We start from the raw sequence: 15,340 nt of genomic DNA on the forward strand, positions 1-15,340 counted from the left end.
TAGTTATCAAGGCCCCTTGTTCAGATTATAACCACTACAGACTTAAACAGTCCAAACCAGTTGCTCTTTAAGCAGCATTCTATTGTGAGAAAGTGCTTTTAGTTTAAGACAATGTGACTGTAATTTATATAATTTGTATTGTATTTTCATTTTTTACATTTTATAAAACTGTGTAATTCAATAACTGAATCACATGCTGTTCATATGCTTATATTTACAAAGTGATGTTTCTATGGAGATGTCCTTCTCAATCCCAGGTTAAATGTCTCTTATCTATGAGAACTAGATGGTGCTTATTTATTATGGGTATTAAACACTTCTAATGGAGGTCACACTATAGATATAAATACATACTGATGTCATGGAGTGTCAGTTTATATTAAAGTATAGACTAGTCATTATTACAGTCTAGAAAGAAACATGATCATCATTTCGCACCCCCCCCCCCTCCCAATCCTTGTGGATCCAGGTGAGTGTTGTTTTAAAATTAAACAATGACACACAACCACGTGATTCAAATTGTATTTTCTTTTATTTGCAGTACATGTTTTTTTATGTAGGCATTGTCAGATCCCAGTGCATTAATTCTAGTAGTGCACTTCTCATTGGTTGCGGTTTTCAGGGACACACAGAGCCAGGAATTCTTAACTACTTGCATGGCTGGCTTCACTAGCAAACATTACAAACCAGCACCATACATATATGAGTTTGTTTTAGGCGTTAACTTATCTTTTTTTTTTTTTTGTCGATTAACATTATTTTGGCCTTACCACATAACAATCAAAATCTCAGTGGCCGTGCGTGATGTGACTCGCTCTCGACACCCCTCTGACCGCAGACTCGATGGACAGGTAAGACTGATTACGTAACATCATGACTATAAACAAGTCACAGAGAATCATCCTAATAATTCATAAAAAAAGGAAAACATGGATTGACAGTACCAAACATTTCTCTACCTTCAGAAACATACTACTAACATGGGCTAGATCCATCACTTACTACTAGCACAATTTGCAGAAGGTATTGCACATGAACTGTAAAAAAGAAAAGAAAAAAAGAAATTAAGAAAAAGAAAAAAAGGAAATTTACATAAACAGTTCTCTTTACTTCTAGGTGAAGTATACATAATATACAAAACTATAGGTCTCCTAACATTGACAATAGTACACTTTCAAATAAATAAATAATGGAATCTCTATTCACATGTCTTTGCTAGCTAATTATGTGGGCAACTAAAGTATCCAAGAACTGGTAGAAATTTAGTGTGAGGTAGTTCATCAAAGTCTATTTAAATCAGGACGATTACAATTTTAGAGATGCAATTTAAAAAATCACAGAAGCAACAGATACTTTAATAAATCCTCATTTGTATCCCTGTACTGTATGTTGGGCTAAGAAAATTAAGAGCACTTAAAAACAACAACAAAAAGGTGTTCTTTTCTGATTAATTATTTTCTTGTGTTACAGCTACTTTAACAATGTATACCTATCAATGGCTGCTATCAACCCCTTCCTCTACCTCTATCACAACACACTTCTCATTCCCAGATGACCAGTTACACAACCTCACCAAGGCAGGCATTCTGGAACGCACCCTTCCACAAAAACAACACCCCAGCCATTTAGTCACCTTTCAACATAAACAATTTGGTTCATTGAGAAATTTCGATTAAAACAAAAGAGGATATTCCCATCATTTCCTCCTTCTACAATCAGCACATTTATGTTAATATGCAAAGTATAAAGCCGCAAACCCATAGCAAACAAGCATATCGTTCTCTGTTATAGAAAACAATTATTTACTCATTTTTACTTTGATGAAAGACCTTGATAAAACTGTCCTGTCAAAATTATTCAAACCTATGTGCTAAAATACTTTGACGCATAAATTACCATACTACCTCTCTCAAAAGACTACTGTGTCCAACTTCAGGGTCAAAACCGATGCAGTAGAAAAATATACAAAACATTTGTGACAACAACCGCCTCACTTGTGATTGACTTAGTTTTTTAACCCATTAACCTTTACATAGATGAATACTCCTTTTCCTAGGAATGAATGCTTGACAAACTACAGGCACTTTTCCTTTTTAAAAGCAAACTCAAAACACCACATGGAAGGACACCATTATTGCATACAGTAAAGAATCATTTAAGCAATGACTCATCTGATTTAATCATGGTTCTGTTGCCTTGTCAACGTACTAGACCAAAGGGGTGACTTGATTTAGTGCACGCATGCAGGTAGCCAATTTCCTTAGCTATTATTACTCTTCAATTCTGATACTGTACCTAGTCATTTCCAAATTGATTTTAAACATACTGCAAGCTGTGTTAAAAATTGTGAATGTACATCAATTACACAATGGGATACAGATCATTGTTTAAAAAAAATCCTCAAGGAACCCAAAGAACCTTTATCTTGCCAAAGACCAATATCATCACATCCTCAAACCATCCCTTACTTCCATGTTCTGATTCCCTTCTCAAAAGCTATGCAAGCTCAACTCCTGCTTCTCATCTCCAAGCTCCCACCCGTTTCTCAGTCATACGTCAACAACAAAACCGCCTACGATTAAAACAAGATCCACCCGTAGAATATTTATAACAAACCAGTGCAGTCGTGGAGAAAACAAATTATGATCCTTTCTGAAAGCTCTTAAGTTACCCTAACTGCACCATTCATGGACTATAAGACAACCACAAATTTAAATCTGACAAAATCACAAATCTGAAAAAGGGACTCATCTTATATCCCATAGGGAAAATGGTTCTGAATTCAAACAGCATTTTGAGATATCTTAAGACTAAACTAAACATAAGCTAGCAAAAGATAAAGCTTTCATAAACTTGAAACTTTTTACAAGGAAGTAGTGACTCACAAGAGGAAACTGTTCTTTTTATACACAATATCTGATAGTTAAGAATCAAAAAAGGCTAAATAAAATTGTATGATTCTGCAGGGAAGATCTAAAATCATACATTTATCAATAAAATTATGTTTAAAATGGCTCACTGCAAACTGAAAAAAAAAATATACTGTATTTACCATAAAATCTGTACAAACCCATTCTACATTGATATGGCAAGTTGAAATAGCAGTAGCTTGAAGTAAAATGAGCGACTTAAAAAAATACGTCCAAGTCACATGAAAGCTTTTAAAGATGTTTCTCAAAAAAATTCTCAATGTTGTTAAGAAACCGAAGCATAGGGACATTTTTACGATCTCTGTCTTCGGCTCCCCAAAAATCCAAAATAAAGATATGCAACAATAAATTACAGCCAGGAGTAAAAAATAAAATAAACCTAACTAACTAAAATAACAACTCTGTAGCAGTTCGGAAAAAAAAGGTTTCTTTTGTTCGTTTCAGAAAACAAACACATAAAACAGCAAAAAACTGGCCTAAATGCTACACCATTGAAGACAAGCGGAGAGGTGGGAGCCATGTCCGGACAGGGGCAGGGGCAGGGGTGGGACTGGAGGCCAGGCCAGGAGGACAGGTTGATAGTCATCTGCAGCAGCCCAGCGGGCCCCCTGCTGTGGTGGCCGTCTCCAAGCTGCTGTCCGTGTCGGTCAGGGTGGGATCGGTGGACATGGAGGACACATCGTTGACAGACGTGGAGGAGGAGGTGGAAGGGTGGGGATGCTGCTGGTGCTGCTGGGTGTCTCCACTCACTGCTGCACCTGTGCTATGAGGAGCAGAGAGAAGGCACCAAGTAAGATCACTGAAGCCTGGGCTATGGATTCAGAGAAGGAGGAAAACAAAGGGGGGTGTGGCAGAGGGAGAGGCTGGAAAACTCTCTCTACTAACCTAGAGAGGCTGGCTGTCCCCTGATCACCCCATTCTTCGTCCTTTCCTCCCAGTCAAACACCTCCTTGTATATCAACTCTGGACGGGAAACAGGCAGTCGGAAGAGAAAAGGAGAAGAGAAACAGTTGAAGTTCTGCAAGAATTGTGTGCTGCACTGTTGGCATAGGGAGCAATAATACATATTTTGTGAACATAATTAGGAGTTTTAAGGTCAACTTTGTTCAGATTCCACCAGATTGGTTGAGGAGACCCAGACAAGCCGGGGACGTGTGTTCCTCCAGCACAGGTGTGAATCTGGTGTCATCACACTCATCACACTACCACACACAAGCAGTTGAGATACAGGACTCTGTCCTGTCTGAACCGGCTGTGCTGGAGAAGAGCATTGCTGGCATGTATATGACTTTGTCGATTTTGAATGAGATTCTGTCATAGAGTTTGACATGTTGAAAACGTTGACCTATCCAGTATAAAGATACGCAGAAAAGGGATTCCCTACCTTTCCACTCGTCAACAGAGTGCTCTCTCTCATCCAGCTGTTTGTCTGTGATGAGGGGTGGAGGCTGAAACAATATACATGTACTCACATTATTATTAGCTATTGACCAAAGTAAACCATAGACAGACACAGCGTTTGTTTCCACAGTGTAACTCAATCGGCCATTTGACGTTCAAATACTGAGTTACATCAGCTCGCCTGACAGATAAAAAAAAAACCTCAATAAGAACGACCTTTCAAAAACAGGCTGATAGTAAAGGTAAAAATGTTATTAGCAGAAGGTTCTGGAGAAATTCACACAATTATATATTTGATACATTTGAGCAACGGACAGCACTGCGGATTAATCTCAAGGCCAATACGAGCTCCAAAGAAATGTTTGGCGGAGAGAGCTACAGTTCATCCCTTTCCTCTCTCTCCCTCTCCCTCCTATCTCTTATAACATGGCTCTAATCTTGCAGCAGGTTGACACATCCCTGAGTGTTCCTATGGCACACACACACACACACACACACACACAGACAGACAGACACCCCCCCGCTGGCTGTCAATTGGGTTCAACTATGGAGCTCTTGCTGCTGGTGGAAGGAAGGTGCATGGTGATGTTTATCATCAAAGTCATGCTATTCCATCTTTTAATCTTTAGCCTCCCTCCTCCCTGACTGCCTCCAGCCTATTCATTATTTCCTTTGCAGATGTACTGGCAAACCTGCCCTCATTTTGTGGTGACTGTTTTTGACATGTTGCCCCTCTCACCGTAAATCATCATCACTCAGTCTGTGCACGAATGCCCTTACACACAAACATCCTTCCTTTCACACAACGTAAGGCACACACACTTTCCCCCACTCATAGAACACTTCATCACAGAACAGAGTCGATACTTAACACAAGAACCCCTCTTCACACACACAAAATGGGACACAAGTGCTTACCGCCTCCACTTCAGTCGGATCATACCAAACATTTATGTAGGAGTGCTGCAGAGCCTCATCTACCGAGATCCGTTTGGATGCATCTATTACCAGCATTTTTGATAATAGGTCTCTGGCTTGACTCGCTGCAAGGCAATAGAGACAAGTAGAGAAATGAATGGTAGACAAATCTCTCTCTCTCTGCTTCAGTCCTTTGACATTCACTGTGCTGATAAATTAGTGTAGTGGGCCAGAAATTGGAGTCCTCAGTCAAACATGATCGCAATCCCAGCAGGATAAGACACCAATGAGGACGGGGCATTAATGTTGATTTAACAAGACTACTTTTAGTGGAATTGCCAATTGCCCATCACATAATTGAGTTGGTGCACCACAAAGAAAGATTTATCACACAAGCTCTTTTTAAAAACCTACAGCACAGCTATCTGGTTGCCAGGCATCCTAGTATAAATAATGGATTTTTTTTATTGAGATTTCTGTCATTAAGACATAATCTAGGTCTTATAATTCAAAGATTAATAATACGATTGAGAGAAAAATATGTTCATCCTTTTAATTGTAGATGCAAGGTATGAACATGGAGAATTGAATAGAACACAGCTTTATTAGTGCTGACAGGGGTACCTTACCTTTCAGTTTGTTGTGTTCCGAGTCAGCGGGGAAGAGGACGTCAGGGAAGAGCTTCTCAAAGCTGTAGCCGGCGTAGCGAGGTCGGTTCTCCACATAGGTCCTTACCGACTGGTTAAGCTTCATCAGGAACTCCTGAGACGGAGTCCCCAGCTGTTCAATCACCTTGTTCCACTGGTCGATATCTTTATTGGCCACCGTTAAGAAGAACACACTTCACACAGCTTTGACCAGGGGGGGACAAAGGACATCCTGAGGGCTTGAAGGAGAATCAGTGTGTTGTCAGGTTGGGGGGGGGGGGGGGGGCGGGGTTAGGAAATGATTGTGACAGGGCTTGGGATTCACTGTATTTTTGGTGTGTGAGGGGTTCCTAATTGGTCAGAATATACCTCCTCCCCCATTGGCTGTGGTGGATCATGGACACAGAAGAGGAACACATAGGTAACCATCACAGCTGTTGTGGAGGAGCCGCTGTGATGGGAGAATATGGATGCCTGCAGCAATGGACAACTACTCTGCGGCTCTGGGCTAGTATCTACAAAGAATTTCAACGAGGGAGTCTGACAGATCAAAGCTCTATTGTGTTCTTAATTCGATTCTTTTAATACTTTTTGCCTGATTAAAAAATTGTGCAACTGATCACAGACCAGCCCTCCAACTCTAAAACCCTTTCAGAATACTGCCAGTGCACCCAGAAAACAGTTAACCTTTCCATAAATGACACGCACACGGGGCCCTCAAACACACTCTTTCACACACTCTGTTACACAACATGGGACAAACGGGATGGAGGGCTGGCTGGCGGGAGGTCCAGGTAAGGATACGATCTGTGCCTGGGAACAAGACACTACCCCGGACCATTTCTGCCATGATGCAGCCAATAGACCAGACATCAACTGAAAAATGAAATGACAACCAAATTAGCATGCAGGACTCAAAACAAACAGATCAAAAGAAACAACAAACAAATACCACAGACAAAAGGAGGCGATGCAAACGGGGTGATGTGTGTCTGTGTGTGGAGGGGGGGGGGGGGGGGCACATTTCTAATGCCTGCATTCATTCTAGTGTCTGTGTCCAACAACCCTCCTGCTGTCAGTGTTGTCTCAGCAGGTCTAAAACAGGGAAAACTGGTAAGGTTCAGCATTTTTCCCCATCATCATCATCAGACTAACCAGACAATGAAAGCAGAGGTCTGTAGAAACAGTATTATAACATAAGACATCGAGCCCCCCTCCCCTTTCTCATTTTAAGTAATCTCACCTTAAGTCATAGACCGATGAAGTCATTGATATATCGATTTCAGTCTGTGTTTGAAACCATGGCTGACTGCCAGCCTGTGTAATTCCAGAGCACTTTTTTGAAGGCTTTTACTAGTCCACACTACATGACAGGATAACCACAGTCTGTCTGAGTAGGACTCGTTTCCTGCTTGGCCAAAGTGTGTATTCTGAGCGTCTCTATGAGGTAAAGGGATGTAAAGTGGATGTTGTGCACTTTTCCGTGATGAGAGTTTCGAATTCCATTTTAGGTGCATCAGGTTAAGCGAGACGAATGTGTATGGAGCTAGTGCTGTCTGTTCGGTGGGGAGGGGGAAGGTGTGTGTGTGTGTGAAGGGGGGGAGGTGTGTGTGTGTGTGTGTGTGTGAAGGGGCGGGAGGTGTGTGTGTGTGTGAGGGTGGGAGGTGAGGAGGAGTCAGGCATCCCAAAGACATTTTTGACAGTGTCTCTTTGAACATGATCTCTACAATCCATTCCATGAACAAGGCTTCAAAACTAAAGCAAGGTAGAAAAGGAAGAACAAACTATTTTTCTCTCTCTCTCTCTCTTTCTCTCTCTCTCTCGCTTACAATGCAGAAACTGCTGCAAGCAGCACAAGGATACAATCCCTTCCTGGAAAAAGGATTTTGTGGCGAACCATTTCTGCCATAATGCAGCCCACAGCCCATATATCCACTACACATGAGTAGCACAGGAGGAGAGGGAAAGAATAAGCAAAGCATCAAGTCAGCAGGAACATCTAAGGGTGTTCAGGTCAGAAGACTATAAGGGGCTGGCTACTGCCTGGCTGATCACCTAAATCTGAGACTCAAGCCTAGCCTAATCTTCCTTCTTTTCACTTGCAAAGCCTGTGTTTCCATCTAATAACAAAAACTGTGTAGTGACTTTAAGATATGAAGCAAGCCTCATTTCGTGTCTGCATGGAGGACCTTGTTTCAGAGAAACGCTAAGTGCAGAAGGCAGGCAGTGTTGAGAGAGTAAGAGCATGCATAAGTGACTGAATCCAGTCAGACCAGTCTCGCTCTGGACGGACAATCAATAAAACAACACAAGCCCTGGAGCTGCTGTGTGACAGTGTGGAAGGCAGAGGCACCAAACAGGACGTGTCCCAAAATGCATTGCCACACGAGCCACGTTCCCTTGGGAGGGTGTCAGATTGAGTGTGTGTGTGTGCGTGCACTCAAGTGAGAGGTGCATGCGGCAAGCAGAGTTTTGCAGTACATCTTCTAATTGGCTGATGCCACAGCCCATGGCTGACTCACCATTGGCCTGGTAGCCCATCCCCAGGATGACCTCAGGGGCACGGTAGTAGCGTGTCACAACATAGGGGGTCATGAGGAGGCCGGTGGCAGCTGTTCTGGCCAGGCCAAAGTCCAGGATTTTCAGTGTGCAGTCTGACTTCACCACAATGTTGCTGGGCTTCAAATCCTGCAAGAAGAGGTGGCAAAGAATGAAGAAATCATTAGATGAATGCCTGGAAAAAACCTTGGGGGTGTAAGTAGTAGAATTAAGAAAGATGTGAGGATTTCATCTTCCCATGCGCTAGAATAAATTTGACGGTGTGTAAAATCAATAAATTGCCTTGGATTTAATTATAACTATGTTTACTTTGAATTTCAAGCCGTTTCCCAGCATGTAAGCATCTCTAGCTTTCTATAGTTATTTGAGTATCAAATCCTCAATCCACAGGACATAGTCAGTTTGTTTTCATAACAACCGAGACAGTCCAGTGGTGTAGGCTAACCATAGTCATTTTGGCTGTGTTCAAATGCGGCCCGGATCAGACAGCACCAAACCGGAGGAAACGGGACAGCTGTGGAGAGGCAGGCAGAGAGGAGACATGCAGGGAAGCAAACTTTGACAACAAGTGACTCATCTTCAGTACGCCTCCACCTTACTGGGGCTCTGCGCGTTCCACATTAGGACCGAGGCGAGGCCTCTCTCAGCTAGGTCACACAGATTAGTGCTGCTTGGCTGGCTCAGGGACGCGTGTGCATTACACTAACTTATTCTGTGCGGGCGTGTGTGTGCGCTTAGTCGGGGACGAACAATGTGCGTGCGAGAGTTGTGTGTTGGGATAAGTAAGTAAGTGAATGTGTGTGTGTGGGTTCGGATGAATGTATGCGTGTGCATGTGTGTGGGTGTGTGTGTGTGTGTGAGAGTATCTCCACTGCTGACCCACCCTGTGTATGATACCAGCAGCATGGAGGTGTTTGATGCCACACAGCATCTGGTAGAGCAGGTAAGACAGCCTCTCGTGGTCCAGCTCCATCTGAATGACCTGACACAGGTTGGCATCCATCAGCTCCATCACCAGGTACCTGCGGGGCGGGGCGGGGCGGAGGGCGTGGTGAGAGGGTACACTATACAGACCTGCACACTCACACGCTCGGGGAAATGTGGACAAGCTCTCATTCGGCACACATTCAGCACATTCATTCGTACACTTTCTTGAGCATACTCAATATACTCCCATACATCCACCCCCCCACATATACACTCACAAAGAAAACAGTACATTACAGTCCATCCACACACACACACACACACACACACACACACAAAGCAGAGTGGGCTCTTTCATCCTGAAACTGTCTGTTTATACTCCAGGCCTCAGGCTGTGATTCGTTCATTTTTCTTTTTAGCTCCAATCAGGCAGACACAGAGTGATACACACACACACACACACACACACTCCTCTCCTCCGCCAGGATAGAATTAATCACAATTCCTCCCAGAATGCACACTGCAATGTACTAACCCATCACTTATCCCTCAGCAGCCCTTAGTTCTGTCCACCTTCCACTGCCCACTGCCCACCCCACACCAATGCATACAATCACACACACACACACACAGCATTTAGACGTTTCATATCATTGTAAGTCAGGGTCACATGCTACAGTACAGCTCACTTACACGTCCTGAAACTCCTCTAGTGTCTTCTGTGGTGTGAAAACATTTAATAGGCCTATGATCTGGAAAGGCAAATAGAGCACATTATTATACAACAGTGGTTTGGTTTGACTGTAATGCTACTACACACACACACACACACACACACACACAGAGCAGTATAAAATGCTTACGTTCTTATGGTTGACACACTTCATGAGTACCAGCTCTCTGTAAGCACGTTTGGCGTGAGTCTGGTTCTGAAAAGGTCGACTGAGTTTCTTAATAGCAACATTTCGCTCAAGGTTGTGGTCATATGCTGAGCTGTAAAGGACCCAAAAAAAGACGGCAAAATATGACACTACTGCACAGTAAATAAATGCATTATTATTTTTACACACTTTATTACATATCTTATTTTGTACTTGTATTTCTGATTTAGATAGTATTTAGACAGGCTCCCCACACAGTGAGCCCAATGAGGCAGGGAGATGACAAGGTTTTCTATGACTAATCATTCTGACTTCCTGTGCCCACAGCACACATTCAGCAGGGTAAATAATTGTCTGATTAGGTCTGGGTGTTTGAAGAGATGGGACTGTTGCTGTGGAGCAGCACATGCTTTCTCCCCTCTCATTTCACTACTGGATGGGGACCCATGCGTCTCCCAAACTGCTTAGTGAAAGACACATTGTGGGCAGTGGAGAGGAGATGTAAAGATGCAGTAGTTCAACGGCAGACACCCTAAGCCAGCCCAGTTCCCCTGATACCCTTTTAAAGAACACCTGGGGGGGGGGGGGGGGGGGGTTTAACCAAAACAATAAGGATTTCAACAAGGTCTCAAGGGAAATGTAGATGTGTTAGTGAGATGGCAGCTCTTGTCACAATCCACTTGTTTTTTAATTCCCATCTCTGTTCTCCTCCTGTGTGAGTGACTCACCAGACGATCCCCTGGGCTCCAGATCCTATGGGTCTGAGGTTCTGATAGCGCTTCAAAACCGTGAAAGTGGAATCTCCGACGTCTAAACTGTAATACTCCTTTTCACGCTTATTCCGATTCATGATGAAATCTTGAAAAACACACTGTATTTGGGCATCCAAGTGGGACTTCCCTTTCAAGACCTGAGAGAAAAGCAGGAAAAGAGAGGGTGATATGAATGAGGAAGAGGTATTGAGAGAATATTAGCATTGTATTATTCAGAACATTACCACATTAACTGTGTACAATGACAACATATCCATCAGACCCAGGCTACAATGTGGATATATAACACTCAGGGAGACTTGAGTCTGCTTCGGACAGCGTTAACATCTGCATCCGGGAGGCAGGGCTATGTAATATAGGCTACGCTTTATCTAAACAGCTTTAGATCTACTTATGCACTAACATACATTAGGCTGTAGTTTGGGCCTTAAAGGATCAGAATGTAGTTTGTATCAGTAAATCCATTATAAAACCCCCTCATAAAAGTATCAAAAATAAACAATTCCATAGCACAGATTAGGCTAATTCACAGCTATTAGCAATGACGCAATGTATTTAAATTTTAGAACCCAAACTCTTTATTATCGGAAAATATTGGCCAAACTGCAAACCCTCTTTATCAACGGCCATCCATTTTGTTTTGGTCAAAACCAAGATTTTAGAGCTAAATCATTGTGTGCCATTTTCAGCAAGCAACCAGATAAAATAATAAAATAATAAAATAATAACAGCCTCAGATTTCTCAGAATATTTTGGTTGAATCCTGATGACCAAACGCCACTTCAGACATGGAGAGGTGGACAGTTGGGTTTCAGATGATCACAAGCCTAAGAGACGCCTGAGAAAAAATGTGAGTCCTCAAATCACATCACAGCCTGCAGAAATGGACCTAAAACTAGCTCAGCTTCTTGATCAGGCAAATGAAAGACGTGAGAGAGAGAGAGAGAGAGAGAGAGAGAGAGAGAGAGAGAGAGAGCGAGAGAGCGAGAGAGTCATGGATCTTATATTGAGTTTGAAGATGACAAATCATTATTCAAATTTAGAACACTGTATTGAGTGGGCTTTTCGCTGACCGATGGCTGAACAATCCACAAACCAAGACTCAACCTCCATACGCATCAACTTTCCCTCCTCCGCTGCTCTCTTCTCCCTCGCGCCCTTCCCTCTCTGCTCTTTTCTCATTTCATCTTCCTCTCCTCTTCTCAGTCACTCATCTCCCCTCCAAAAAGCTCCTCTCTCTCCCCTGCATCCTGTCTTCTCCATGTTCTCACACTCTCTCTCTCTCTCCTTCTGGTATCCTCCCTCAAACCCACACTTCTGTTCTCCTTTGATCTCTTCTCACAGACAATAGGACTGTTTTGTTTACTATGATGGGATCCTTTTGAGAGGAGATTACTCTCAAAAAGATGAATCATGAGCATGATATAAAAATAGGGAAGTGTCTTGGCAGATGGATAGTGTGTCTGACCTGCCACACCAGTAACCAGTAATGTGTGTCATCTCTGTCTCTCTTCAACACTCCCAAGTACACATCCACATTAAACAGCCTCTTCAGTACTTGAAAAAGCTCCACTTGCATCTCACATTTTAGTTACAACCTAGTTATTGACAATATGAATGATCACTGCTCTGGTTGGCTGTATTATGCTACGTCAGTCCCCTTAACAGTGCAGATGTTGCAAAACTATGTTATCAGAGTCTTATTACAGAGTGAAAGAACAGGTAAGGTCAGGTTTGGGAGCAGGTTGCCAAAACTGTGGGCTCTTGTATGCAGGTCAAGGGTCAATCAGATCACACAGTGGATTGACCAATTAAGATGACCAGAAAACAAATTACAGAGTAGCCTAAGCAAATGCTCATCACAAATATTGTGAGTGGATGACTCTAATGTCTATGTTATAACCTGATAAGCTAATTTGCTATTCAGTTATGAACACTTAATTTTAGGTTTGTATAATATGGTCGATGTGATTTGATAACCCATTTACCGCACGGCAAAATCAGCAATAGGTGATCAACCGTACGGCGCTAAAATCGCAATGACACCATGCTGTTCAATAAATGTTGACCATTCAACCAAAATGTGGTTAACACGTAAAAAACATGTATATTTGTAAGCAAAGACTAATATGTAGCCTACATGTACAGTTGCCAACGGCCAGAATGTAGGCTAGTGCTTAAAGTTGAAGATATAAGGTTACATTGTAACGCCGCCGTATGCTAGTTTATAACTAGTCTCAGTCATTTGTGAACGTCGTAGCCTTTTACATTGTAGCATATCCGCAGGACTTTCACTAATAAGCTACCAGGGGTGTTACAGGCCAAACATGTACCTTTTGGTCCAGTTGGCTTATTTTATGTGTTCTGTACGACCCATCAGTGGCCCATACCATCCCCCACGGCTAACAATAACATGCCTTTACAAAGATATACATCAAACTTACCCCTCTCCCAAAGAAAGCTTGAGTTAATCCAAAACTGTTCAACTGCGGTAGCCAATCCTTCCTCTGTAATACACAACTGAATGTTTGAAGAAATATATTATTTATTCCTTAGCAAGACAACCAGTGGTCCACTGCGTTTCCTTCCACTACCAGGCCTGGATCTGCAAAATACATGTGTACTACGTAATAACTAGAGACTCGTTTTGGTAAACTGGCCCGCCCCGTGGTTTGCCCATCAGATTCAATTTGCAATCAGATTTTCACAATGTCAAGAGCTTCCGTGTTTTTAGTGATTCCAATGCAAGCTCTAAAGGAATTGTTCTGTTTTTTCCAAACGAAGCTATTTTGATCAGGAAAAATAATGTCGACTGATCCACGAAAAGCCCCTTAACTTGTATAGCACAAATCGAGCTTACCTAATCGTTGTGCTCTGTGACACAAGCAGTTTCTGCCATTTCATACCGATGTCGTCGAAACCGTACGATGTTGCGCGGTATTCAAGACTGCAACGTAGCCTTGGCTATTAATGCATTGCGTAGAATTTTGCAACACGCGTAGGCTAGTATTTTAGTAGGTCAAATAGTTTGGGTAGCCATGGCATATGCCAAACTATTTGACCTACTAAAATTGAGTATGACAAACTTGACATAGGCCTAGCCTAAAAACGTTTTTGTATTATAATTGAATTGGCATACCAAATTGATTTGAAGTAGACTGGACTAGGCTATGATAACTCAAATGTTTTAGCCTATTATAGACCAAGCACAACATTATGAAATCTAAATGGATACATACAGTGTTTTAAACAATTAGGTTATAGGCTACTTATACGACAGACGTTAATTGATTTGTATGCATATGTGCTAAAGTGTCTTTTAAAGTGGATTCTGAATTAAGATATTGGTCTGCCCAAAACCATCGCAAAAATGTCAAGGCAACATTTGATATGGCAATAGTTTGGGTTAAAATAAATTGGTCACCGAAGTTAATTTATAAAACCTAGGAAATTAGTAGGCTAGTTAAACGAGTATTTTCAGTGTCTTGTGCATCACATTGAAGATAGACAGCAATATATAGGGTAGTAGAGCTTTAATGGAACAATACGTGTGTCACTAATGATTGAAACGACAGATTAGCTAAATGCCGCCCCACGGATTGGCTGCGTCTTGACTGCCGCTGTCAAATTGCTCCGGTAATCCAATTGAGTTCTTATAGCTGTAGCCTAAAAATAGGACAAATTGACACAAAACACTGTAACCACACGTCATCAGGTGTGAGCACGGAAAAAAAGAATGCTATGGAGTGGATTTTTTGTGTCCCTATAGAGGAAAGAGTAGGTAGGTTTGGGAAAGTTTGAGAAAGCTGCGAGCGGCGAGTAGGGTTGGGATAGAGGGAGATGCTGCGGATATTCTGAATAAAGTAAGAAGAGGATTTCTTCAGATATCGAATGAAATAAGGTAACACTTAAAATGTATTAGGCCTACACATTGTTGTGCAAAACAACTACAACAAAATAGGCATAGCCTACATGTTTAGATTACCTTAAAATGTTACCTATAGCCTAACTCTTTAACGTTCTTCTAATACAGGCTATATCTTTTCACCTGCATGGTGCGGGGGTAAACGAATAGTCGGCACTTGAGTCAGCCAGTTTAGTTTAATCACACAGATTGAAAGTAAAGAGTAGTGGAAAGTAGTTGTCTTCTATGTGGAACAACCACTTGTTTGTATCTCCGTTGATGCAAGCAGATGTGGTGACTAACAGATATGGCCATGCACCTGATATTGGGCCTATTGTGATGGACAAATATTGAATTGAGGATATGAGTATTTCAACTGTGGAGTTTAATCAATTTTAAT

At 42.1% G+C, this 15,340-nt stretch overlaps 1 protein-coding gene across 3 annotated transcripts; it reads right to left on the reverse strand.

Annotated features, from left to right (window-relative positions):
* Positions 1-513: 513 nt before the first annotated feature.
* mapk8b (mitogen-activated protein kinase 8b) lies at positions 514-13,629 on the reverse strand. 3 transcript variants are annotated; one of them, XM_084669293.1, is made up of 12 exons: positions 13,481-13,629; positions 10,992-11,173; positions 10,246-10,375; positions 10,076-10,134; positions 9,339-9,477; positions 8,419-8,584; positions 6,701-6,772; positions 5,879-6,061; positions 5,250-5,374; positions 4,315-4,378; positions 3,816-3,893; positions 514-3,688 (listed from the first exon to the last, which is right to left on the reverse strand). In XM_084669293.1, exons 2-12 carry the CDS (start codon positions 11,111-11,113, stop codon positions 3,513-3,515), a joined length of 1,314 nt encoding a protein of 437 aa, XP_084525419.1. In that variant the 5' UTR covers positions 11,114-11,173; positions 13,481-13,629; the 3' UTR covers positions 514-3,512. The 3 variants fall into 3 exon arrangements, with proteins under 3 accessions (XP_084525419.1, XP_084525421.1, XP_084525420.1); XM_084669294.1 differs by having other exon boundaries at positions 3,550-3,693; XM_084669295.1 differs by lacking the exons at positions 6,701-6,772; positions 13,481-13,629 and adding an exon at positions 7,760-7,831 and having other exon boundaries at positions 10,992-11,170.
* Positions 13,630-15,340: the final 1,711 nt, after the last annotated feature.

The sequence above is a fragment of the Hypomesus nipponensis genome, chromosome 13 (genome assembly GCF_054491055.1).
Source record: "Hypomesus nipponensis isolate SF chromosome 13, ASM5449105v1, whole genome shotgun sequence".
In the NCBI taxonomy this organism is placed as follows: domain Eukaryota; kingdom Metazoa; phylum Chordata; class Actinopteri; order Osmeriformes; family Osmeridae; genus Hypomesus; species Hypomesus nipponensis.

Bases quoted from the DNA above. Each gene is read 5' to 3' on its own strand.
- mapk8b (XM_084669293.1), bottom strand. From the start codon at position 11,113: ATGAATCGGAATAAGCGTGAAAAGGAGTATTACAGTTTAGACGTCGGA. The intron at 6,773-8,418 runs GTGAGTCAGCCA...TTCATTTTTCAG, and splicing joins GATGGGCTACCAGGCCAATG to TTGATGTCTGGTCTATTGGC. The intron at 3,894-4,314 runs GTAGGGAATCCC...TTTCCCGTCCAG, and splicing joins CTCTGTTGACGAGTGGAAAG to AGTTGATATACAAGGAGGTG.